A 27,572-nucleotide genomic window follows, 5' to 3' on the forward strand; every position below is an offset into this window, starting at 1 on the left:
ACCCTACTTTCTTTGCACTGTTTATAAGTTTTGTCAACCAGTTTTGTTTTTTGTGGATATGTTCCTTTTTTTCCAACTATTTACTGGCATTACTATGGCTTAATTACAACTTCCCAGTATAGATTATGTGAAATATTCAATGTAGTTAACTATACATGCTTACACTTTTTTGTATTTTTATAACTCTTGCTATTTTTTGTCTTTAAGGTCGACATCGCTGTGACTGCCAAGCTAGCAAACATGGGCTTATTAACAACTGTCTGCATTGTGGCAGAATAGTTTGTGAACAAGAAGGCTCTGGACCTTGCTTTGTTTGCAAAAACTTGGTGAGAAATTATTGGCATGGATCAAATTAACAATGCTGTTGTTATTAGTGCTATTGTTGTTCATCATTATTGCGGCAACTAATATTTTTGTTACATAAGATTACATCAAATAAAATTACTTATTATGCAGATTAGGTTTCAAGTAAGGCATTCCTTGACTGGATGGTTTTGATCATCTTCACCATCTTGCAAATATGCTGAATGGGATGACAAAGTTGTTAAGTCACTGGACTCACATTTGGGAAAACCACCAGGGTTCAGTCTTCTGTCAGCTGCTCAGATTTAAGTTTTATGTGGTTTTCCTAAATTGCTTCAGGGATGTTAGATGGTTTCCTTGAAAACCGGAAACAATTTATTTCCCAATCCACCCTATCCAATTTCAACTTGTTCTCTGTTTCCACTGACCTTGCAAGTTATGACACTGTAAACATAAATCTTTCTTCCTTCCATTCAAAGGCAGACATTCTTCTGTGGACAGTTCTTTAGTTGCCAGTTGACTGCTCTTGAAAAAAATCACATTCCATTTGCGGAGACGGTGATTGACTAACTATAAGGTGTTAATTTGACACAATTTCTTTTTCCATGATTAGAATACCTAAATCTCAGCTGGGTAATGGGAAGTAAGATATGCAAAGTTTTGAGATATTGATGACAGAAGGAACAATTCAAATCCATTCTTATTAGAATTAATATGTTATGACATCTCATTGAAGAGAGAAATCAGATTTGATTGTAAACAGTTAACCTCTCACTGTATAAAATTTGGTTGTATGATTGTGTTATTACAATAGATTTGAGAGATGATGTGTTAACCTGTATAGGGTTGTATGTTTGCTCAGCTGGTATTCAGCATTCGGTAACTTCATAGTTGTTCAGTGATGGTTGTCTTCCTGCTGTTGAAGGATATAATGAATATATGTCAAATAATGTACACCATACTACAGTACTTCATGTTTGAACTCTTGGTTTTTATTTATAATCGGTGATCCTTGTCTGATGATTAGCTTTTTCACAAGCAAGAGTCAAGGTTTGTAAACTACATTCATTAACATGATATTACACAGTTCTCTAATGACAACAACTCATTACATGTTATTGATGTTTTGATACCTAATCACTGACTAACTGATAATACAGTAATTGCATACTATTGATGTTGAATTCAAACTAATGACTGATTGTAGAGACATGTGCCAGGCCTATTTGTAGACAACCGTAATATCAGAAATTATAAAATGTTTGAATATAGCCCTATTACATGTTGAATAATAACAAAAAAATCAGGAAAATTAAAAAAAATATAAAGATGCAATAGGCAAAAGAGCAAGTTTAACTGTGAGCTGTATAACTAAAAAAGGCAGAGTTAGAGGTAATATTTTATGAGTCTGGTTTCTATGTGTGTTAGGATTTCCAAAGCCGATCATAAAGTTTTGAGAAAGTTAGGTTTTCCTAGTTGAATAATTAACAAACTAACTCATTATTCTAGTGAAAGTAGGCATTTTTGGAATCAGAAAAATGTGGGCTACAAAAATCTGGTAGTGAATTTTTGAAAGAAGTATATTTTAGTATTGGAACATTCTGGAACCCGAAAATTTGAATATGAGTAACTTGGGACATGATTTTTCTGGAAAACATAAAACGTTTGTTGAAAAGAGGAGAATAAGGACTGTTTCACTGTCTGTGGGTGTTGCTTATTCATGCAGGCAGCCTCTTCCTCAGTAGTTTCTCTATGTTGAGTAGGTTCTGTTTCGTATCTTTCTAACCTAGAAATGTTGAGGTAAGTGCCTGTAATTGTATGTACATTTTCACTCAACTATGCTACCTTGCAGTCAGTGATGGCAGAGCAATGATAACCTTGTGGTATCTCTTGTCAAGTCTTTGCTCTCAGTTAACTAAAGGAACAGAGTGTTGTCATAGATTCATGTGTGTGAAATTGTAATTGTGAGTAAAATTATTTAAATAACACAAACATTAGCTGTCTTGTTCCCTGTCCTGTACACAGAAAATGTTTTATTGTACTCCACACTTTCATCAAATTGTTTGCAGTTGATTCCACATTTCTGACAATACCAGTTGTCACAAATACACCTTGTTCAAGTGTAAACTTTGTTATTATAAGACTAGTTTTTAGATTAGTGTATATATGTGATTATTAAATGTCTAGAAATATCATTGGCAGCACAACTGAAAGACTTCCATTGCTATTTAATTGAGCTTAACAAAATCTTACTGTAGGAATACATTTTGCATAATTTTGTTAACTGTGTTTACTTGGTTTCTGATAGATACATCATTTAAACACTATCAACAAGAATGTTGCATCAGAAGAAAGATTCACTCAAGAAAACTATAAAGTTATGACCCAGTGCACCCTTGTGTTGAATGCCTCAACTCATTAATTTGCCAGTGCTGTGTCCTCCTTAAGTCAGTTCCTGAAATGGGATCATCTCTCTCTGACATCCTCCCCACACCACCCATTCCCACCTTCCTTCACCATCCTAATCTCTCAACATTCTTGTCAAACCTTATCATTTTTCCAGATGACTTTCCCTATACCCCAAGGTTCCTACCCCTCCAGTCGTTTCCAAAGTAAAACCTGCCCCTGCACTCACCCACTACCATTTAATCTAGCATCATCTTTGGCGAATTACATTTTATCAAATGAAGACCAAACTGTTATTCACCAACCAACACAAGTTCACTGCACATTGTTTTGTTACCGGATGTAACTAAATTCCCTGACAGACATTGAGGACTTGTAATGGGGATAAATATGGTTAACCCTTTCACTCCTACAGATGTGTGCTTTGCATTCTGTGCTGAGGCGGCTTTTGTTAAAGCTGTATTGCTTGCCAAACGCTGGTGCCTGTGCTGGGAGATGGTGTTCTGGTCAATATGAAATACTTATCATCCAATATTTTGAAAACTATTAGGTCAAAAAATTTAATTTTTGCACACCGGCAGGCCACATCATACGTAAGCATCCGAAGCGACCAACAGTGAGTGACCTCTGGATATGCGACACTCCAGCAAGAAGCAGCAGCTTCGGGCGATACACTCTGGTGTCCTGTGTGCAAGAAATTATCTTCCGCTACAAGACGGCTATTAGAATTGACTGTTTTTTTCTATGAAACAGTGCCTCTAAACAGTAGAATACTGTAGTTCGAGAGTAAGGCAACAAAATTAGCTTTACTTAGGAAAATAAGGTGACAAAGGAGCACCATGCATGAAATGTTTGAAGGGAGGAATCTTCATGGGGAATTTCGTAAATTATATCATCAGTTATTAAGATCACCATACAAATTCTTCGAATATGTGTGGATGAATAGAGAGACGTTTGACTATCTCATCAATAAATTAAAGACAATTATTTCTTAGATGACCAAGAAGTTTCAACAGCCAGAGAGCGTGGAAGAATGACCAAATATCTTAAATAAGGAAGAATGAGTGCTGTTCCGTAAGAGGTCTCCGTGGTTTAGCTAGCATCTTCAGCTACTAATCATGAGTGCAGTTTTGTAAGGTGGAAGAATGACCGACTGTTGTAAATAGGGAAGAATGAGTGCAATTCTGTAAGAGGTCTCTGTGGTGTAATGGTGGTGTCTTCAGCTACTAATAATGAGTGCAGTTTTGTACAAGGGCTATGTGGTGTAATGGTAGTGTCTTCGGCTACTAATCAGGATCATTGTTCGGTATTGGGTTTGGCCTTGGCCACAGTCCTGTCACCAATTCTGTATGTTAAAAGTTTTGCCTATACTGTTTACACTGCACCTTGAAGTACATTTTCAAGGTTTTTCCAAAGTACTTGATCTTCAAGTGTGGACACACCTATCCCAGTATATCACACACATTAAATTGGTAATAAAACATTAGATTCTTCCTTTGTGCGACCGTATTGTCCGTAGCTGCCTTACAATTCCTGGGGGTATTTTTCTTCCATCGTTACAACTACAAGAAAGTTCATGGTTTTTCTCACCACACACATTTCACTTTATTGAAGTAAAGCATCATCAGTGCTGTGTGGTGTCTAAAACGTAAAAAAATGCATAGTTCTGCAAAGCAGCGAAAAATTAGACAGCAAGAATCAGTGTCTAACGAAGAAAGGAACCGAAGACATGCTAGCAGATCATTTCCCAGTGTAGGTGAAAAAGCAAGCAGAAATTATCGTAAGTAAAAACCAACAAATTGCTAACGAACTGTTTTTCAATCTTAAAAACGCCTTTAATCGCAGACCATAGATGAAGTCTTACGTCAATAAAGTGAAATGTATCAGGTAAGGAAAACACCCATTTTCTTTTAGTTACGGAAAAAAAATCCTTATAGTAAAACAAATGAACAACAATGAAATTTCACTGATATTTGATTGTTGGGAATGTAATTCATCAGCAATCAGTGTTAACCAAACATTTCAATTAATCTAAATAATATAGTCTGCATATGTAATGCATACAAAATGTTTAAGAAGAAAGTGAAGACTTTTTTTTTTTTAAAGCATGAGCTTATTGACACCTCATTCATTTGTTTTCTTAGTGCCTTCAGTTCTTGCCAAAATTTAGTACTTGATTTGAAGGAAGCCTTTTTAACAGTTAACTGTCACATCAATGTATCTTTTATGTGTAAGATAACGAGGGGTTGAACATATGAATTTTTTGACACTTCATTCTCATAGCTAGCAGCAGTAGTTTATGAAATATTTCAGTTTTTCCTGAAATCAGTAATTAAGTTTTTCTTAAGTAAGCTGATTACTTTCAAGCACTTAAATATGCTGGTCACTTTGATATTCCATTTGCCCATTTCCAACTCTTTATTTGGCTATGAAAATCCAGACATTGTGTAATCTGTAGAGCATCTTGTTTTCATTCAGCTCAAACATTTGACAAGAACATATTGAGTGTTACTCATATGAAAAAATATGCCCTTGTTAGCGTACTCTACCTTCCAAAAAACTTCCTTTCGATGTCTTGAACTGCTTATGAAATAAAATGATTTTTATGATCACTTGATTCCCATGTGCAGGAAGGATGCGGGAGCACCACAAGTGACTTGTCCGCTGTTATGACAATCGATATCTCGAGAATTAAAAGAGATATCATTTCGCTCTCAATTTTAAATACAATTTCAATATGTTGGCTATATTTCATGCTCAATAATATATGGCCTAAAATGAACTATACACAAAATCAACGCGATGCAACCCAAGGTATCAAGCTGTAAAATGTGGAAGAATCAAATTTTTTCGCCAAATAGTTCTCTTAAAATTGAGTGATAAGTATTTTGTAGCAGCCAACATGTCCACTCCAGTGCTCTGCCAAAAAGACCCATAGCTGTTACTTTCACTATCATATGTGATGCAGCGACAAGATTCAAACATGTTTGAATTCAAACACAGCAATTTGTAGCAGAGGATAGATAGCGTCATGGACGTTGCTCACCTATGACACTTCCATAGCGATACCTGTGGCTATGTTTTGTCGTGTGAAGATGTTGTGTGCTGTTGGTCGCTTCTGTCGTTTATATAGGATGCATCCTTACAGTCTGATGTCTTCACCCGAAAAGAACTGAATTTCTTTTCATTATACATCATATATTCGGCACTGCATCAAATTAAGTGAAACACTGCTCAAAATTTTAAAGAGTTTGCAGAGGTAAAAGTGCATTGTGTAAACATTGCGTATGGTTGACTTTAGCAATACACTGCAGTGATGAACTGTAGATAAAATATCGAAATTTTATTTAAAATTGAGAACAGAATGATCTCATTTTGTTTCTGAGTTATTGTGTTTTATATCTGAAGGACAGTGCATGATGCACTCTTTCACATCCTTGCACAAGGCTAACTATATGGTCATAATAATCGTCATATCATAAACAAGTTTTTTTGCAAATAATAGCATGCAGTTATTTCCATATGTTGTATGATAAATATTCGAAACTTCATTCACTGATCACCTTCATCCTGTGCCTACTACAGGTTTATTTACATGCCATTTAGTTAAGTTTGTGATATGCCCAGAGAGGGTTGTACCTTCTGTTGTGCTTGTGGTATTTGTTCATACTGTACTACTTGTAATAGTAATCATTCACCACAGTACAGAATGCAGGCTGCATGTGCATTTTATTTTTAATGTGTTGCTGTTAATCATTGTGATCCACACATTTGCAGAATAGGCTGAGATGATGTTACTCTATACGGTGAAGCTCTGTGCGATTGGGGGGGGGACTGCTCATCAGTTGTTAGTGGAGTGTTCTGTACACCACCAGAAACTTTTACACCCTATCTTTGCTACAGTGTACCAGTGGGACTCAGAGACATGTTCATTCATCACCAACAGGCCTGACTGTGGTCCTCCACAATGATGCAACACATCAGAGTTTGAAGAGACTGTGTTCCATGCAGTGGAAGGGGACACGGTGATGAGTATCAGAGACATAGCATGTACTCTGCATATGGATCACCAAACCATCTGTCATGTTCACAAACCGCAGCTACCATTGTACTACCCCCAGAAGGTACATGCAATGCAGCCACAGGATTTTGTGTCAAGAGTGTACGTCTGCAGGTGGTTCTTGCACCATTGTGTGGATGAACCCAACTTCACATGGTGGATCCTTTTCATGGATGAAACCAAGTTAATTTAGGAAAGTGTTTTCAATTCCCACAACAGTCATTTGTAGGCTAATGAAAACTCGTGTGCTTCACATCCCTGTGGGTTTCAGGAACGATTTGGTCAAAACATTTGGCAGGGTTCCTGGATTGGCATGTGATTGGGCCATACCTTCTTCCCCCACATATTGTGGGTGCCGTGTACTTGCAATTCCTTGACATCATGCTGCATGGGCTCTTGGAAGATGTCCCATTGCATGTGCTTCAAAATGTGGTTCCTGCATGATGACACACCACCTCATTTTTCACAAGTGGACGGAGATTGTCTGGATTGGTGATTTGGGCAACAGTGGATAGATCGTGGTGGCCAGATTGCTTGGCCTGCATATTCTTCTGACTTTAATCCAGTAGACTACTACCTGGGGGATCACATGAAATCCTTGATTTACAAGGCCCCTGTGACATCCGAGGAAGACCTACTGGCATGGGTTATGGCTGTAGCAGATGCTGGAGGACCAGGGATTGGTGATCGTGTGTACTGGAACACAGTAAGGAAGTACTGTATCCGTACTGATGTCGGTGGTCTTCACTCAAACCCTATTTGTAAATGGACCCAGACGACAAGCAGCATTAGTCAGAGAGCAATGTGTGTTGTCGTATTTTGCATGTAGTGGTAAATGGTATGTTTCTGGTAATGTGTTCCAATGCTAAACTTGACCGGCTTGGTCCCCACTACAAGTCCTCAAAGTCTGTAAAAGGAATTAATTTACACCTGTATAAATAACAACCAATACTAAACTAAGTGCATGAATGGATATAGAACTACTGACTGCCACGGGGACACCCAGAACCCAGTTGCCACGTATCATTCAAGGGACCTGAGTACCTGCTATGCCACACAAGCTATATCAATCCGCCTACCTGAGACTTCTGTCTCCAATCTATGGAGATGGTATCCCACCCTCTAACATATCCTCGCATTTCAACACCTGCTGGATTTAACGTCTGTTAACATACAATCCTCCATCTCTGTGTTCAGTATTGTTATTTTTTATTATGTTTTATATATTTTATTGCTTTTTAAATTCTCATCCCCCTCCCCCGTCTCTCTTTCTCTTTTCGTGATAGTTCTTAATTGGATTTTTCACTTCATTTTTCTTCTGCTTAATCCATCTTTACTCCTCACTCTGCTCTTCTGCCATCTCTGGACTGAAATTGGCACAGTGCTTACTATTGTAGTATTTTTGACCACTTACTCTCTCTGACACCTCCTTCACCTTTGTCTTACTTTCGCCATCCAACATGTGGGTCCCCCTCACACTGGCATCTGAGTGACAGCCCCCTCTTTTCTAACCTTCCCCAACAACTCCCTCTTTCCTCCCCTAGGTAGAAACTAATAATATTGAAAGCTAGGGCAGTTTCTTGTACTTTTATACATGAATAGCAGCAGTACTTAGATTTTCCCCGTTTGAAGTTAAGTATTGACAAATCATTCTGTCTTGGAATATTTTTAGTTTTCAGCAAGAATATTATTGTGTAGTGTCATATCTTTTGGTTACTGTCTCATGCACTTTGAATTCAAAATTTTGTATAGGTTTGCACACAAGAGCAGCAGCAAGTGCTAAATGCAGGTTCGAAACAGTCTGATTATTTGTACAAGAAGCTCCTGGAACAGAAGCCCCAGGGATTGGAAAATGCTATACAACAGAGAAACCGTCTGTTGGAGTATGACAGAACAAGGTAAATCCCATGTGTGTGTAATTTACCAATTTAAATTGTATTACAGTTTCCACAAGAGAGCTTTGCCAATGACAGAAAATAGTCATGTGCAATGCAACAAATTTGTGTGGTAAATTTGAAAGAAGAAAAAAAAAACAGAGCATAGACATCGTAGATGCTATAATTATTCAGTGTAAAGCATCACTGGATGGGAAATTGAGGTATAAATCTAAAAAGATAGTGATCATTTACCGCCTGTTTGAAATATAATAGACATGAACATTCTTATCATATTTCTTTCATTGTATACTCCAGATGTGGTACTAATGATCACACAACAAGAGCATCATCATTTGCCCTATTTGTGGTATAAGTTATGCATGACTATGTCATAAGAACACTGGTAGAGGTTGGGCCTGTACTTACAACTGCCAGCCTTAGCAAACCATTACACTGTAGCTGTTACCAAGTGGTTTGTGTATTCCATTTTGCTTTGTGTTGTGCATTGCTAATTTTCTTATTTTTAAATGAGTGGAGAGAATAATCCTGGTCCACTACAAGTTTCAAGCACAATTGTTGCAGCACCAGAATGAATCAGCAATCATTATGACCATGTGCTTTTGTGGAAGCACAGAGCATGAATGTAGGCTGCCAGCCCTTTGAGGGGAGGGGGGGTGGGGGTGGAATTTGTTTCCCTGCACTGCTCTTCTCCCCTTGAGTGGTCTAATTTTTGTTTGTTTGTAGCCATGGCTAACTGCCATGTTATAATATCCACACACTACCACAACCAGTCACATTGTTTGTGTTACATGAGTTTACTTGAGCCCACTCGTGCTTATCTGGGAAGGTATACAAAATTCTTAAATACTAACCAAGCAAACTGGTGTCAGATAAGTTAATCTGTAACTTATTTCTCATCTGCTAAGGTCCTTGTTGGATTTTTAGTGCACACATCTCCTTTTGTTTATCTTAAGACTGCTGTGATAGTCAAGCTTCAATCCCCATTTTATTTTGTGCCATGTTGTGTTTTTTTACACTGTTTTTAATATCACTTTAATCTTGGTGCAGTTCATATTGCCTTAACAGATTGTTAGTACATTGAAATAACACCATAATATTGCACCATAAAATCACAGTATAACTACAAACTTTAGAAACTCCATAAGTGAGTGGCAGCCATCATTAGAGCTCCCTCTCGTATTTTTAAAGCACATTTTTATTATTGTCTCTTGTGGCTAATAATGCATTCATGCATGTCATATCTGTTTTGTTACCACAAACTACTTTTTCTTTCTTTCTTTCCTTAGGGGCATTTCTAAGCTTTCAGGCCCCTTTGTCTTATTTTGCAAATCTTATTTTTGTGCAATTACTTACTAACTTCATTTTCACTGATTGCCTCACCTCACATGCAAGGTCATCACAACTAGTGTTGCTCCAGGAGGCTCACATCCCTTTTGTGAGTATGTGTGTGCCAAGTGTGGGGTCCCAAGCCATTGCAGTACATCTTTCTTTCCCGTGCTTCAGGCTTACTTTCTGCATATATCTTTCCTGTGACTGGTCTTTATGACAGATTCCCTGCTGGCAACCTAGCTTGCTCATAGGGCTTCATTTATGCCTTTTGCCACTTTGTATATTTATTTTACACCACCTATTTGGTTAACTCATTAGGTGCCCACATCTGGGTTTGATCTCTGACTTTCAAGAATTTTTAAAGAAGTATGGGCCATGCTGTGCAAGGAATGTTGTCCAATACCCAATGTGGTAGCCAGTCCGTGTTGAAGGGGGAGGGTGCAGGTCGTCAGTTACCCATGGCGGTAGCCTGCTGCTGGCTACACAGGGAATGTATTATTGATGCCTGAATTGTTAGCCCCTTGCTTGTGCTGATGAGTAGGATCCTGTCCATTTGGGGACATCAGTTTCCTGGGCAGTAACATGTATTACCCAACCTTGATGTGAAACCTTAAATGTCAACACTTCAGGCATACATCTTCCTGGTACATGGACAATCAAATTGGTGGAGACTTTGGTCACTTCATGAAAACTCCTCATGTGAGCAACCACCTTTCTGTGTAAACTGTGAAGATAATCATCTTTCCTGGCCCCAAAGTGTGCTACCCTAATTAAGGAACATAAAATACAGTAACTTAAGGTCTCTGATTGCCTCTAATATTTTGACACTTGGAAAAAAGCACAGTTGCTTTCATCCCATCCCGCTGGTATTGTGTGTGGGTCGTTGGCACTACCTCAAGTACTTACTCCCTTTGTTCCCTCAAAGTTGACCTCTGGTAGCCAACAAGTAAATTAGCCCATATATGAAATAGGCACTCTCACCTGTTGCAATTCCTGCAGCACCTTGACTTCCCACATCTGGCCAGAGTAGCAGCATCTTCCTCTGGGATTTACTGCTGACAGGACTCTCTTTAGAAAACCCTCTCCCTAGACATCTGTGTACTAGCAACGCAGCTCATAGTGCAACAACTAGCAATGCCTTGAAAGTTTTCCAACCCTCTGAAATAGAAACACCCCATGTCATTTGCAACCGAACCATTGGTCATTGATTCTGTTCGTCCCTACTGATGATAGATTGCATTGGGCTCTCCAAAGGGCCAGTTGACAGTTGTATACCTTTGCCATTACCTTCTTCACCTCTCCGTCAGATGACATCAACGAAATCGTCAAAGACTCCTGTGTGTGATCACCTGCACCTCTAAAACTGTTATCCCCCATTTTGCAAGTCCCATCCATCAGCAATTGGTACCACAGTGGACTAAAGACACTGCAACAGTTATTCAGGATCATAAAAGGGCGTGCAAGACCAACATCGTCACCTTTAAGCGGCTCCATGCAGAGGCTTGCTACCTAATTAAATGCAGTGAAATGAAATGCTGGAAGCACTGCCCTTCAGAATTATTGCCTCTTCACCCCAGATGGGAGCTACGCTCCTTAGTCTAGTCTGCTGGTGATCAACAACTGCTTCATGTCTCCTCCTATGTGGGGATATTTCTACTGATGCCTTGATTTTTGCTGAACACCTCATGACCCACTTTCCTACGGTTTTTTTCGCCCTCTTCTTACCCAGTTGCCTATGAAATGCATAAAAAGTAAGTTGAAGACATCCCCCTATCCTTCACTCCTGGAAACCCTGAATTATATAATGAACCTTTGACTGGGAACTGCTTTAGGCTCTTGACTTGTTTTGTGATACTGCTCCCAGCCCTAATTCAATTCACAAACAGATGATCCAACATCTTAATGTGACTCACAGACTCTCTTCTGCTCAAGATCGTCAACTGTATTCGGCTGAAAGGTGTTTCCTCTTTGAAAAGGACAGTTACTGTCATCATCCTAATCTTAAAACCAGGCAAAACCTAATGTCAGTTGACAACTGTCAACCATTTAGCCTCACCGATATACTCTGCAAACATTTTGAAAGGATGGTAGCCTGAAGATTATGCTGGGTTCTCAAATTGTGGGCTCCTCTTTCTGGTCCTCCCAGAAGGAATCAACAGTCTCGAGACACCTTCACATTGGTCAGACCAGGTTAATTCATAGTTTTATCTTACATAAAGAGCCAACTCTGTCTAACTAAGAACACAGGGAAACACACAGCCTTAAGTAACAAAGTTTTATTGGGTCATGGAGTGGCAGCAAGAATATGAAAACAGACGAGGCGGTGTCATCTGTGATGCTGTAGCCAACGAGACATCCAGAGTGCCTGTGGTGGCAGCCAAAGGAGCGAGCAGTTCCCAGTCCACTGGGACTGGTGCTGGGACTATTCAGATGAGGGCACATGCACAATTCCGTACACCCAGTGGACAGGGCCGGTGACAGAAGGGAGGCCACCTTGGTTTCAGGGCCTGCGATTAAGGGGAACCAGCTCGGGGAGCAACAATCGTGAGATGGCAAGGAGAGGCATTTGAGACAGTGACCCAGCTGCCAGCCCTGCTGCCGACAGCACAGGCTTTTCACAGAGGGATGGGCTGGCACCGGTCACAGGAAGCAGAACCACTGTTGGTCCTGATGATGGTCCGACCTCTGGGGCTGGTGGGCACGAACAGGCATGAACAACTCCCGGAGTGACCAGGTCCAGTGAAGGATTAAGAGCCTATGATACCTGATGAGCAAGTCGATTTTTCGGATTGCATACTTCACAAATCAAGGCACTCCTATTACGTTAGTGGTAGCAGGTTTCCTCCATTATCACTATAGTTCTGTGATTTCGAAGAGGCTGAGAATTATGGTGCTGCAGTTGCTTCATACTCGTCGACTCGGTCTCTCTTACTAAAGCATGCAGGAGTGTAAAGCTAGCCGTGACTTATTGTTAGTGTGAAAGATAAGTGCACATTTGTAATTGTGCTCCATGCAAGGATGAGTGATATCTGGAATAAGTTTCATGATAACAGACGACCCTTCAGACGAAAAGTGTTCGAATTTCATCCAATGCAAACATAATGGTTGTATCCTTGTATATTCCACCTCTGATGTCAGAAAACATATGTGCTGCATCAAACAAAAACTAGACACAGAGCAACATCACTATTATATACCTGTGAAAAAAGTGTGCTGTTTCGGCATACATTTGGTCATGGTAACTTGTGTTTGTGGGCTGACAGTGAGTTGTGTAGCATATCACTCATTTCCACAAAAATAATCAATTCCACATTATCATTCATTTCTGTAATTTATCTTAATAATTAATCACAATTTCGAGATTGCATGTTTTCCTCATGTCATGTTTTCTGATACTGTTGTTTCAGATCTGTAATTACTTGTAAGTGTGTATGTGTCAGTGTAATTGTTAGACATTATCTGCATAGGTATTAAATATTAAAATAAATTTGCAGCAATCTTAGAAAGATTTTATCTGTATAAATGTATGTTATATTGGTATATAACTTACTTCTACTCTAGGCAAAGTGAACATTTTGCGACATTTCAGCTTGTGCTTGGGAATGCCTATCATGCCGAAATCGTGATTATGTGAGATAAATTATTAGTAATTTACAGTGTAATGGCAGCAGTTTCCTTCAAAACTGTTGTGTATGTAGCGTGAATGCCACGAGTCTGTGGCTATACTCAAGTGACAAGTGGACAGTGGCAGAGACTCAAGAGGTGAGTCTACAGGCACTCAGTGATGATGGGTATGGAGCCGAGTTTAAAGCGAGTGTACAGAGCTCATTTCTGATTTCTAATCTGGATGTAGGCTTCAGCCCACTCGATTTTTGAAAAGAAGTGACCTTCCTTCCCCCCCCCCCCCCCCCCCCCCCCCCCTCCCCCCCCTCAGCAGCTTTTTTAGCAACTCCTCTGGGCGAGGTAGGGGGATATGTGTCTGTAACTGTCTACACATTAATTGTGACCTTGAAGTTGCCACAGAGCTGAAGCTGATTCATTTTCGATCACTAAGGGCATAGCACATTCATTTTAGGAAATCAGATGAATCACTCTCATTGAGGTTAAGCGATCCAGCTGCACCTTAACCTGGTTGCGAAAGCTACTGGCGCCAGCTGAACCCAAAAAAAGCAGACAGAGCTTTGAGGTTGATGTGTGCCGTGAAATTGTTTGCATAGCCTAACCCTGGGACAAACTGATATGAAAACTCAGAACATCTGCTACTCAGAAAGTGAGTAGCAACTATCCTTTTCATAATACTGTCATTATTCCGTGCTGGATTTTGCATTGTTTGAATGTAACTAATCCACTTCATAACACAGCAGTTTATCTGACATCAGATGCACCACTTTGGTCATAGAAAGCCAAAAGTAGCAAAAGCGTCTCACCCAAATAACACTGATAACAAACTTTGCTACAGTTGTAGAAACATCATCATTGATGGTGACAACCCAAATTAATTTTCAGTACTCGCCTCATTAACCACCAAATATGCAACAGAATGGATGAATCACTTGTAAACTGTGTCGGCTGTGAATTGGCCGATAAAAGGTATCTGCTGTTTGTTATAGCTTACCAACCAAAGCTTGACGCATGCCATTGGTGGGGGGCCTAAGTCTGGCGTACATCCATGAGTTGTGTAGGGACGGGGTGGCTCCCTTGTCAACTTGTAATCACCTGAACTTCAGTGAAAAGTTTGTTCTGGCCTTCAAACAACATTGAACGAAATGGTGAAACAGCTTGAATATCCATGTGCATTGACTCTTTCAATGGTTCCTAAGAGGTTAAAAATACAATAACCACTGCCATGTGACCTTTCTTTAAGGCAAGTGGCTCACTGTCTGGGGCAAGCTACTCACTTTTGCTGTACAAAACTAGAGCAACATGAAGGAAGTGGAGTTTGGTGTCCCTTTGGCTGATGACATGTTTGCCCGTGGCAGCCCAGTGAGCATGTTCGTAAAATAGCCGCTACCACCTCTAGCGCACTAGGTTTCACTCAGTGGGAGTGCATGCTGGCAACAATAGTAATGCCACTCCAAGCCTCTACATAGTGTGCCACAATACAGTTAACCTCAAACAACTGTGCATTATTTTAAACCTCTTTCAATGTAGGGTCCTTAAAATGATGGGCCTGTTGACACATTTCCTTATCAGACACCAAATGAATGATGGACATGGTGTCTGCATACAATTCCCGAATTTATTAGTGACAAAACAACATTTCTCTGCCTCGTGATGACTGGGTGTTGTGTGATGTCCTTAGGTTAGTTCGGTTTAAGTAGTTCTAGGGGACTGATGACCATAGATGTTTAGTCCCATAGTGCTCAGAGCCATTTTGAACAAAACAACATTTACGACCAACGACATGAAGCTCGGCTGCCAGATCTCTGTATGACTGCTGCGACTGTTTGCAATACTGGTAGAACTCAACATGCGCAGCGACCACATGTGTCCACTTGCAGTGGTAAGAGGGCAGCAAGTTGCATACATACTCAAAAGAAAGTGATATTGGTTCCTGTATGGAAGCTAACTATAAGGAAAGAGCCTTAGAGACCTTCTTGTTTATCGTCTGCAATGCCATGAAATGTTGGCAAGCTGCTTCTTGTAAGTGTCCCAGTCTTCTGCAGAATCATCACAAGGTAGGAATGGCGTCAAGTAAACAACCGATGGCTGAGTCTGGGTCATTGGAACCAGCAACCTTTCCAACACTGCCGTATTCATCTGCTGCTGTTGTAGAAGTGCCTGGAGGATAGCCTCCATGGATGAGCCGAACAGCAGAGGAGCCACAGAACCTGAAACGGATGAAAACTTACACTTGCTTGTTGCTACTTGTATTCTACCTAGGAACAAAAGAAAATTCATTCTTAAATAACCAAGTTTTGTTGGCTCATGGAGTGACAACAAGAATATGAGAACACAGAGAGTAATCACATGACAGGAATACATTTGCCAACTAAGGGCTCGTAGGCTCGAGGATCTACATACAAAGATACAATTTTTGGTAGGCACTGCGGGTGTTACACAGCATACACATGTCGGACCAGGCGAATGCTGTAAGTTATTGGGCCACTTTAGGTGGCCACCTTGCTTGTTGTGTGGTGTGTTGTTCAAATTCAGGTGCATACTATGCTTACCATAGTGACCCAACTTATGGCCATGGCAGATGTAGTAACCGGCAGGCTACTACAACCCCCTCTAAGACAGTGACTCGCATCCTGGTGGAATGCAAGGATCTCCAAGTCAAGCATGGTTTTCGAATTCTTTGCCTATAGTGTTGCCAGACTGTGTAGGCACAGTTGGACTGGTTCTTTGTTTAGTTGGAGAAAGTGGTGTTATTCTTAGATCTAACTTTTTAAACTGCTTTCAGGATGGCGTCAAGGTGATTGAGGTTGGGTCATCTCCCATTGCATACTGGGCATGCTTGGAATAGTGGGTAGGAGGAATTCTAACTGCTTACAGTGTTGATTTGGAAAACATTGGGGTGTGCTGAACATTTCTCTCATTTCACCTTCTTCACTCAAATATTAATGTTGAAATTGACTATTTATAAATATTTGAAATCTTTATTTTCAGTCAGAAGAGGACACACGTAATCGATGATGAAAGTGATTACTTCTCTTCAAATTCATCCTGGCTAACTAAAGAAGAAAGAGAGAAGTTGCAGAAGCTGGAGGCAGAGATGAGAGCTAAGCGACATTCTTCTCGTCTTGATAGAAAAGTGACACTTGATTTTGCAGGTAAATTATATATCTGTGTGTGCGTGTGTGTGTTTGTGTTTGATGTTTCAGGAAGTCTGTCAGAAATAATACAAAGCTCACACTATTTTTTATTAAAGTTCACAGTTTCTTTACACTTCATTCCCGTCATTAGTATATAGCATTTACTCTATTGTATTTTTTACTTAAAGTTCTACTGTGGTGTGCCAAGAGATAGATATTTGCATGTTGAAAGTTTTTTAGGGACTGATAAAATTTTCTATAAACATATGATCATTCGTATAAGTTCTACAGTCTCGATTATGGGCATGCAGCTGGTTTATTTACTGCTGTTTATGTTGGGCTGATATAACTCAAGGAATGTATGCCCTGGCAAATCCAGGAAAAACTGAACTGATACTCCAACAAAGAATTTTACTTTAGCCCACTACTTCAAAATAATATTGGAGCAATTAAATATAAAAGAGAGAGTAACACAAAAAAAATATTATTGCAAAGAAAATGTACCATTTACAGCAAAAACACACAGTGCACACACAAGTGTCTACCGACAGCAAAACTTGTCAAAGGCTTTAGGATGAAGACCATGCAGTACTTTGTAACAACAAACTGCTTTAGATGAGTGTGACATCACGACTCTTTACATTTCTAACAGGTCGTGGGAAAATATTTGCAAGTGGGGGCTTGCAAATCATCACTTTCAAAGGAAATCTTCTTTTACGCAAGATGAATTATGTTAAGTGTGAGAATGTGTAGTAAATTTCTTATATCATGGAGCGTTTCACTCTCATTGAAAACTTAACACTTTGAGAACCAACCACTTAGAATAATTTTGGGCCCAGAAGATGGCCATTTAAGTGATTATTTAAAATGTTACCGATATGTTTGTGTTTGCTATATTTTAAAGGGTAAGAAACACCAAGAAAGACCAGTATTATACATGACAGCTTAGCTTTTCTTGTAGGTATACTGTATGTATATTAGTTTAAACCATTAACTTTCCCTGTTTGTGTGTTGCTGTTACGTAAGTCGTAGTGTTACTGGCTGACTACATCACGTGTCCTGTGCTCTCAATATCTGCCATCAGTGGTGGGCAAGATCACATGATCTGAGCTAAGTTTGGCTGAAAAAAGCACATCTCAGTCACGATTTCAGTGTTTCAGAAGCTGTTGTTGTGGTCTTTAGTCTGAAGACTGGTTTGATGCAGCTGTCCATGCCACTCTATTCTGCATGAACCTTTTCATCTCCAAATAACTGCTGCAACATACATTGTTCTGAATCTGCTTACTGTATTCATCTCTTGCTCTCCCTCTACCATATTTACACCACCACCACCACCACCACCACCACACTCCTCTGATACTAAATTGATCTCTTGATGTCGCAGAATGTGTCCTATCAACTGGTTCCTTCTTCTGGTCAAGTTGTGCTCCAAATTTCATCTCCCCCCGATACTATTCAGTACCTCCTCAGTAGTTACTTGATCTACCCATCTAATTTTCAATATTCTTCTCTTTCACCACATTTCGAAAGTTTCTATTGTCTTTTTGTCTAAACTGTTTATCATCCATGTTTCGCTTCCATAAAAAAAGCTACACTCCAGACAATTACTTTCAGGAAAGACTTCCTGACACTTTATATTCGATGTTAACAAATTTCTCTTCTTCAGAAATGGTTTTCATGCCTTTTCCAATCTATATTTTATATCCTCTCTACATCGGCCATCATCAGTTATTTTTCCACCCAAATAATAAAGCTAGTGTTCTTCTTTAACGGTATTGTTTCATATTCTAAATCCCTTTGCATCACCTGATTTAATTTGACTACATTCCATTATCCTTGTTTTGCTTTTGTTGACGTTAATCATATCCTGCTTTCAAGATGGAGTCCATTCCCTTCAACTGCTCTTACAAGTCCTTTTCTGTCTCTGACAGAATTACAATGTTGTTGGAGAACCTCAAATCTTTTATTTCTTTTCCCTGAACTTTAATTCCTGCTCCAAATGTTTCTTTGGTTTCCTTCACTGCTGCCTCAGTGTAAAGACTGAATAACATCAGGGATAGGCTACAACCCTGTCTCACTCCCTTCTCAACCACTGCTTCCTTTTAATGCCCCTCAACTCTTGTAACTGACGTCTGGTTTCTGTACAAGCTGTAAATAGCCTTACACTCCCTGTATTTTACACCTGCTAGTTTCAGAATTTCAGAGAAAGTATTCCAGTCAGTATTGTCAAAAGCTTTCTCTAAGTATACAAATGCTATAAATGTAGGTTTGCCTTCCCTTAACCTACCTTCTAAGATAAATTGTGGGATCAATATTGCCTCGTGTGTTCTTACATTTCTCTGGACTCCAGACTGATCTTCCCTGTGGCTGACATCTATGAGTTTTTCCATTCTTCTGTACAGAATTCATGTTAGTATTTTGCAACAGTGACTTACTAAACTGATAGTTAAGTAATTTTCACACCTGTCAGCAATTGTTTTCTTTGGAATTGGAATTATTACATTCTTCTTAAAGTCTGGTGGTATTTTGCCTGTCTCGTACAACTTTCACACTAGATGAAAGAGTTTTGTCATGGCTGGCTCTCCTAAGGCTATCAGTAGTTTTGATGGAACATCGTCTACTCCTGGAGCGGAATATTGTCTATCCGGGGGCTTGTTTGGACTTGCATTTTTCAGAGCTCTTGTCAAATTCTTCTCACAGTATCAAATCTTCCATCTCATCTTCATCTACGTCCACTTCAGAAGCTACCGTGATGTATTTAGTGGAATTTGTCTTTATATTTTCGTAATAGAAAAATATGCAGTGTACATGGTGCCGCACATCAAAGATTTTTCCAAAACATTGTTTTTTGCTGGGTTTTGTTTCCTAAAGTGTTGGAAAGTTCTTCCTTTTGAAGGAATGACAAGTTTTACAGCTCTGAGAGAAAGTATGTTGTTACTTAACACAGAAAAAATGTACTTTCACCTGGGATATGGTGTATTTTCACCTAGGAAAAAGTGTATTTTTTACACACACACACACACACACACACACACACACACACACACACACAGACAGGGTGTACATAAAGTCCGGGAACACTTTCAATTATTTATTGCACAAGAACCAAACTTTGTACAGATATCTTACATATTTTATTTTGAAGAGAAAACCTGAAAGGTTTTTTTCTTTTCTTTTTTCCCCCCTCCATGTATACCGCCACAGCGTAGTTTGGTAATTTGCCAATGGTTAAAGCTAGTCGCAAACATGGCGAGTTCAGTGTGGAGCGATCTTTCTGTGTGCTGGAGTTCGACAAAAACAAGTGTGCTGCAGCTGTTCAAAGGATGTTTAGAACAAAGTATGGTAAGAAACCACCACTGGAACAACAAATTTGCTATGATGGGTTGCTTGTTCCCGGCAAAGAGAAGCGGCCGTCCCAGTGTGAGTGAAGTAAATGTGGAACGCGTACAAGAGACAAGGAGTCCAAAGAAATTGGTGCGTCATGCATCCTGTGAACTCGAAACAGCTGCAATGACAGTGTGGAAAGCCCTGCGACAGAAGCTGTTTATGAAACCATTCAAATTGGAGTTAGTGCAGAAGCGCAATGATGACAACAAAGACAAATGTTTTGAGTTTTGTTCGCAGTTGCAGCAGTTGAATGTGGATGGGGATGGCATTGTTGATCGCTTAATTTTTAGTGACTAAGCCACTTTTAACACTAATGGTAAAGTGAACAGGCATAATTGTTGAATCTGTGGTACAAAGCATCAACACGAATGCATGGAATTTGAGCGTAATTCCCCAAAGGTAAATGTTTTTTGTGCCCTGTTGCGTCGAAAACTGTATGGGCCATTCTTCTTCGCCGAGAGCACTGTCAATGGATGTTGCTACTTGGACATGTTGCACCAGTGGCTGATGCCTCAAATGCAATCGGACTCTCCATTTATCTTTCAGCAGGATCGTGAAGTTCGTGGGTACCTGAACACAAAGCTGCCACATCGATGGATCGGCCGTGCTACAGAAGGGGACAGCTGTTTCATGAAATGGCCTCCCCGATCACCACATCTCCCTCCGTGTGATTTTTTTCTGTGGGGACACATTAAAGATTTGGTGTATGTACCGCTTCTACCACATGATGTAGCAGAGCTCCGGGAGAGAATACGGGAAGTGACTGCCATAGTCTATGACGCCATGCTGGGACGGGTATGGCAAGAATTCGATTACCGTATTGACGTCTGCCAGGTCACTCATGGCTCGCATATCAAATGTTTGTAAAAAAAACTTTCAGAGTTTCTCTTCAAAATGCAATATGTATGACATCTGTACAATGTTTAGTTCTTGTGCAATAAATAATTGAAGTTGTTCCTGGACTTTATGTACACCCTGTAAAAATTTTTTTCTTCCTTGTACCCTGTAACTAGACTATTACATTCACTATAAACCAAATTTCACTCAGACTGAAAGTGTTAGTTCTGAGCCTTGCTTAATCAAAGAAGAAACAGTTCTGTATTCAGTTTAACATTAATTTCGAGGAGACAGAATGGTTGGCCAGTGCTCACTTACAGAAGGTGAAGTTTCAGTGCAGCCAACAGACACATTTAAAAGTGAAAAAGTAATCCTAACTTTCAAAACTGTTAGTTCCTTCGTCAAGAAGATAGTAGAGTTAGGAGGGGCAGGTCACTCAGACACCATGTTGAGAGGACTACTACTGTTGCGAAGATGGGGGGAGAGAAAGATGCAGTGAGTGTGCTATCATTGAGAACAAGAGATCCAAGAAAGTACATTCATAAGCACTGTGCCAGCTTTAGTCCATACATCATGAGGGATTGAGATAAATGAGAAGTGTGGAATGGATAATGCACTAAGAATTCGAGGAAATCAGAAACGGAGACGAGGAAAACAAAAAGAGGGGTAGGGGGTGATGGAAGGATATCAGAGAGAGATAATAGCACTTCACAATGTTACTTGATATGTTTTCTTAAGTAGTATTTGTGTAGGGTGAGGATGAGATGTTGAGGAATTCAGTAGTGGAGTTGATATGGTTACCATAGATGTCTGCTGGGGAAGGAAGCATTTCATGTGGAAGGAGTGACAGCTGTCACAAATGATTCAAGCAGTGACACTACTCCAAGAGTAAAAGGTTCTGTCTCTTTGCTTTGCTGACATAATAGTGCAATTACAATAGTTACTGCAATATTTGGTTTTTGCCATTAACTTAATGTAGTATCATTTCAGGAAAACAAATCAATGTAACTTACACTGATCAGGAAACAAACTTAATACTCATTATCAATAAACAGTCACACCACAATTTCCTGGGCATGAAGTGGCCACTGTACTGTCAATTGAAAATTTGTGATTCACGAAAGGCAGTTTTGTTTCATTGATGACAATATTTCTTGAAGTTAAGATTCATCATTGGAGATCAAAAGATTGAATTGCTGAAATTGACTCGATTATGTTCAGAAGATCTGTCTACAAGGATCTCACAAAGACATAGCTGTCTACTTGTTCATGTCATCTGAGAGATCAGTCATAGCTACAAATGTAAAAATAGGCAAATCTAATATTTGTGATGCCTCTAAGCTTTATTGTTGGCTGTGTAATTGGATTAGGGTTTTGTTCCTGTTTTTGGTCAACTGGCTGTGTTACTGATTTTGGTTTCTTTTCCTGTTTGTGGTCTCAAACACAAAATTTTACGCGTATGTTCCAGTTTCAGCAGTCAAATTGTTGTTAGGAAATTAGTTGTTTCTCTACAGTTTATTGTTTAAAGAGGTCCTCATTGATTGCAAGTTTTGATACCTTTCTGCGTTGTGATAATACTGACCACTAGTTTGCTCGGAAGAATATTTATGTTGTTATTGATATAGCTGTTAAACACCATGAGCACTGTAAGTTTGCTTTTGAAATGCGCTATGAAAGTATCTCATGTGAACAAGCTGTTGTACATTGTAATGGAAAGTTTAAAAATGAGAAATGAAGAATTTGTGATGACATTCCCTTTGGAGTGTGTGCGCGTCTTCCCACCCCCCCCCCCCCCCCCACCCCCCACCCCACCCCACCCCAAATGGACAATTTTCCTAACTACTGAATGTTGTTCCATAGTTCCAGTAGAAGACTAAATCCTATATTTGTTTCTTTCTTCCAGGCCGTAAAGTAGTGGAAGAGGATGACATGCAAGACTTGTTAACTACCCAGGATAGAATACTGCAAGAGATCAGTGAAAGTATAAATAGCCCAAGAAAATATGTGAGCGGGAACGATGTACATCCTGGAATGACTTGTCCCCAGCCAATCGTGAGTTTCACTACTAATTTTATTATAGAAAAACAACATTTAGAGACTGATGATAGAATGTTTAATTTTGAGACAGGTCCAAATATTTTTTATAATACAGGGTGATTCAAAAAGAATACCACAACTTTAAAAATGTGTATTTAATGAAAGAAACATAATATAACCTTCTGTTATACATCATTACAAAGAGTATTTAAAAAGGTTTTTTTTTTTCACTCAAAAACAAGTTCAGAGATGTTCAATATGGCCCCCTCCAGACACTCGAGCAATATCAACCCGATACTCCAACTCGTTCCACACTCTCTGTAGCATATCAGGCGTAACTGTTTGGATAGCTTCTGTTATTTCTCGTTTCAAATCATCAATGGTGGCTGGGAGAGGTGGCCGAAACACCATATCCTTAACATACCCCCATAAGAAAAAATCGCAGGGGGTAAGATCAGGGCTTCTTGGAGGCCAGTGATGAAGTGCTCTGTCACAGGCTGCCTGGTGGCCGATCCATCGCCTCGGGTAGTTGACGTTCAGGTAGTTACAGACAGATAAGTGCCAATGTGGTTTGCGCTCCATCCTGCTGAAATATGAATTGTTGTGCTTCTTGTTCGAGCTGAGGGTACAGCCAATTCTCTAACATCTCCAGATACTGTAGTCCAGTTACAGTAGCACCTTCGAAGAAAAAGGGACCAAAAACTTTATTGGCTGAAATGGCACAGAAAACGTTCACCTTAGGCGAGTCACGTTCATACTGAGTTGTTTCCCGCGGATTCTCAGTGCCCCATATACAGACATTGTGACGGTTGACTTTCCCGTTAGTGTGGAAAGTTGCTTCATTACTAAACACAATCTTTGAAACGAAAGATTCATCTGTTTCCATTTGAGCAAGGATAAAATCACAGAAATCGATTCTTTTAATCTTATCAGCTGCAGACAGTGCTTGAACCAATTTCAGACGATAAGGTTTCATAACTAACCTTTTTCGTAGGACTCTCCATACAGTTGATTGTGGAATTTGCAGCTCTCTGCTAGCTCTGCGAGTCGATTTTCCTGGACTGCGAACAAATGCTTGCTGGATGCGTGCTACATTTTCATCACTCGTTCTCGGCCGTCCAGAACTTTTCCCTTTGCACAAACACCCATTCTCTGTAAATTGTTTATACCAACGTTTAATACACCACCTATCAGGAGGTTTAACACCATACTTCGTTCGAAATGCACGCTGAACAACTGTCGTCGATTCACTTCTGCCGTACTCAATAACACAAAAAGCTTTCTGTTGAGGGGTCGCCATCTTAGCCTAGTCAACAGCGCCTCAAGCGAACAAATGTACAACTAAATGAAACTTTATAGCTCCCTTAATTCGCCGACAGATAGTGCTTAGCTCTGCCTTTTGTCGTTGCAGAGTTTTAAATTCCTAAAGTTGTGGTATTCTTTTTGAATCACCCTGTATATGTTTGACCATAGGTTAATTCTTACAAGAAGTGCAAAAATAGCCACCAATCACTGTTATAATTGCAATTTATTAAAAACAAATTGCACTGTTGTTGGTTTCTAACCAACAGGCTCACCATCAGATGGCTGTTGTGGTGAAAGTACTTTGGGGTGGTGGTGCCACTGAAAAGTATACATCATTTTATAGCACTGTTGACTGCTATTGGAGTAGTTCATATTTTGTAGAATACTCAGCAAAATGAAAACACTTTTCTGAATGTTGAAGAAACAGGTAGTGTAGAGCACTCGAGTGCATACACACAAACGCACCCACCACCTACCCGCCCGCGCACACGCATGCACAAACAAATTACTAGCTGTGGTAGGTTGCCGTTTACACTTTTTTGCAATAATTTACTCACGCTTTTACAAATGTATGTCCTCACTATAACAATTTTCATCAAAATAGTGGATGTTTGTTTTGTGTGGTGTGTCACCTACATTTAATTTTACTTCTGAGCTTTATAATAGGATATGCTTTTGCTATGGCCATTTGTTGAGAAACACGTAAGTGGGAAATTCCATAACAACTCCAAACAATTTTGATGAAATTTGTTAGACACTCTTAGTAGTACAGAACATAGACAAGTATGTTTTGACAGATATTCAAGTACAGGTGGGGATGTAAATCAAGTTTTATTATTCCACACAGCCACAAAAAAACATGGAGGTAGCCACCAGTTGTAGAAATCCCTTTTAAATGTTATCATTTGACTTTTTAAATACACATTTTTGTGTGATTTCTGTTTGATACATTTGACACCGTTAATGACTATATAGTGGAGACGCTGAGTCGCAGATAGGCACAACAAAAAGACTTTCAGCCATTAAGGCTTTTGTCAACAGTACACACACACAAAGACACGCGTGCGCAAACGCAACTCACACACACGATTGCAGTCTCGGGCAGTTGAAACCACACTGTAAGCAGCAGCACCAGGGCATGATGGGAGTGGCGACTGGGCGGGGGTAAGGAGGAGGCTGGGGTAGGGAGGGGGAAGGATAGTACGGTAGGGGTGGCAGACAGTGAAGTGCTGCAGGTTAGATGGAGGGCAGGAGGAGGGGGAGAAGTAGCGGAAAAGAAGGGAAATAAAAAGACTGGGTGTTGTAGTGGAATGACGGCTGTGTAGTGCTGGAATGGGAACAGAGAAGGGCTGGATGGGTGAAGACAGTGTCTAACGAAGGTTGAGGCCAGGAGGGTTACGGGAACGTAGGATGTATTGCAGGGAAAGTTCCCACCTGCGTAATTTTGAAAAGCTGGTGTTGGTGGGAAGGATCCATATGGTACAGGCTGTGAAGCAGTCATTGAAATGAGGGATGCCATGTTTGGCAGCATGCTAGCAACAGGGTGGTCCACTTGTTTCTTGGCCACAGTTTGTCGGTGGCCATTTATGCGGACAGACAGCTTGTTGGTTGTCATGCCTACATAGAATGCAGCACAGTGGTTGATTTTTCGGACGTAAGTCTACATTATTTACATAATTTTTCCCACTTTTTCCACCACCATGGATCCTTGCTCCTTCCATCTGCATGGAATCCCCCCTTATGGCCTTACCATCAAATTACCCATCTCTGACTGCCACCTCTCCTTCCACAATGTCCTCCATCTGTTCATATTCTGCCAGTCCTTAGCCCTGACTAACATAGTTCTGCAAAACCATATCAACCAAGCCCAAACCTCCTTGCAGTACCTTCTCTCCATTCGCAAAATTCTCCTGCTATGCAATCCCAAATTCCTGGAACCCATAACACACATTGAAACTCTTGCCCTGCAGGAACTTGAGCAACGTGCACAATGCCTCCTCCAAAAGCTCTCCATCTTGCTCACTTCCTACGTCTGCATTGGAATACCACTGTCCACCACCTCTACAACAACCTCCAAACCTCTCCCACATCCCCTCATAGCTGGCAAACCCTCTCTCGCAGACCTACTACTCTTACCCCACCCTCCTAAACTCACTCCCACCCCCACAGAGAATCCAGAACCTAAACAGACCCACAACACACTTGTGAACCTTTCCTCCAGAAGCCTTAGCCCCACAGAAATATCAGTCCTTTCCAAAGGCCTCACCTTTTGCCCCACTTCCAAATTCAGTCATGCAGGGCTTGTTGAAGACCTTCTCTCCTTCTCCCGATCCCTACGGTGGAAACACTTTTCCGCCACCAACCCTACCAATCAGACTCGATCAAAGACCAATATTGAACCTTGCCTAACTCAGTTCACTTCTCCGTCCAACTGTGATCCACCCCCACTGCCCCCAAACCACCCCCTGTTAGCTTTCCCGAATTTCTTAACCTTTAACCTTCCTCACCATCATTCCCCAAATCCCTCAACATGTAAACTAACCTTACATCTGCAGAAAATCACAACCTATAATCCTGCCTGCTGACAAAGGCTCCACCCTTGTTGTTTTAAACCACAGTGACTATCTAGTGGTAGGACTCCACCAGCTGTCAGATACTTCACGTACAAACCTTGCCACAGTGATGCCATTCCAGTAATCCAGCAGGATCTCCAAGCACTCCTCAATTCCTTAGACCCATCCCAGAACCTCTCACCAGAGTCCATCTCTCTACTCACCCGTACCACTTCCTGGTCTCCTACCTTCTACATGCTTCCTAAAGTCCATAAACCTAACCACCCAGGATGCCACATTTTGGCCAGTTACTATGTCCCCACTGAGAGAATCTCTGCTCTCGTAGACCAACACTTTCAACCAATTACCTGCAACTTACCCTTCTATATAAAAGATACCAACCATTTCCTTCACCAACTCTCCACAGTTCCTGTACCTTTACCACATGGTGCCATGCTCGTCACTATTGATGCCACTGATGCCACCTCCGTGTACACTAACATTCCTAATGCCCATGGCCTTACCGCTATTGAAAACTACCTTTCCCAACACCTGACAGATTCCTAACCAACAATGTCCTTCCTAGTCACCATAACCAACTATATCCCCACCCACAATTACGTCTCCTTTGAAGGCATTACCTACAAACAAATTCAGGGTACAGCTATGGGTGCCAGCATGGCACCATCCTATGCCAACC

General features: G+C 40.4%; 1 protein-coding gene across 1 annotated transcript in view; it reads left to right on the top strand.

The window, feature by feature from the left end:
• LOC124798543 (activating signal cointegrator 1) overlaps nucleotides 1-27,572 on the top strand; it is a 128,199-nt gene that overhangs the window by 65,172 nt on the left and 35,455 nt on the right. Inside the window, exons 5-8 of the mRNA XM_047261994.1 lie at nucleotides 208-326; nucleotides 8,522-8,667; nucleotides 16,609-16,772; nucleotides 22,882-23,030. Coding sequence (XP_047117950.1) covers nucleotides 208-326; nucleotides 8,522-8,667; nucleotides 16,609-16,772; nucleotides 22,882-23,030 — 578 coding nt within the window. The remainder of the gene's footprint in view (nucleotides 1-207; nucleotides 327-8,521; nucleotides 8,668-16,608; nucleotides 16,773-22,881; nucleotides 23,031-27,572) is intronic.

Source organism: Schistocerca piceifrons, chromosome 5, assembly GCF_021461385.2.
Source record: "Schistocerca piceifrons isolate TAMUIC-IGC-003096 chromosome 5, iqSchPice1.1, whole genome shotgun sequence".
NCBI classification, from domain to species: domain Eukaryota; kingdom Metazoa; phylum Arthropoda; class Insecta; order Orthoptera; family Acrididae; genus Schistocerca; species Schistocerca piceifrons.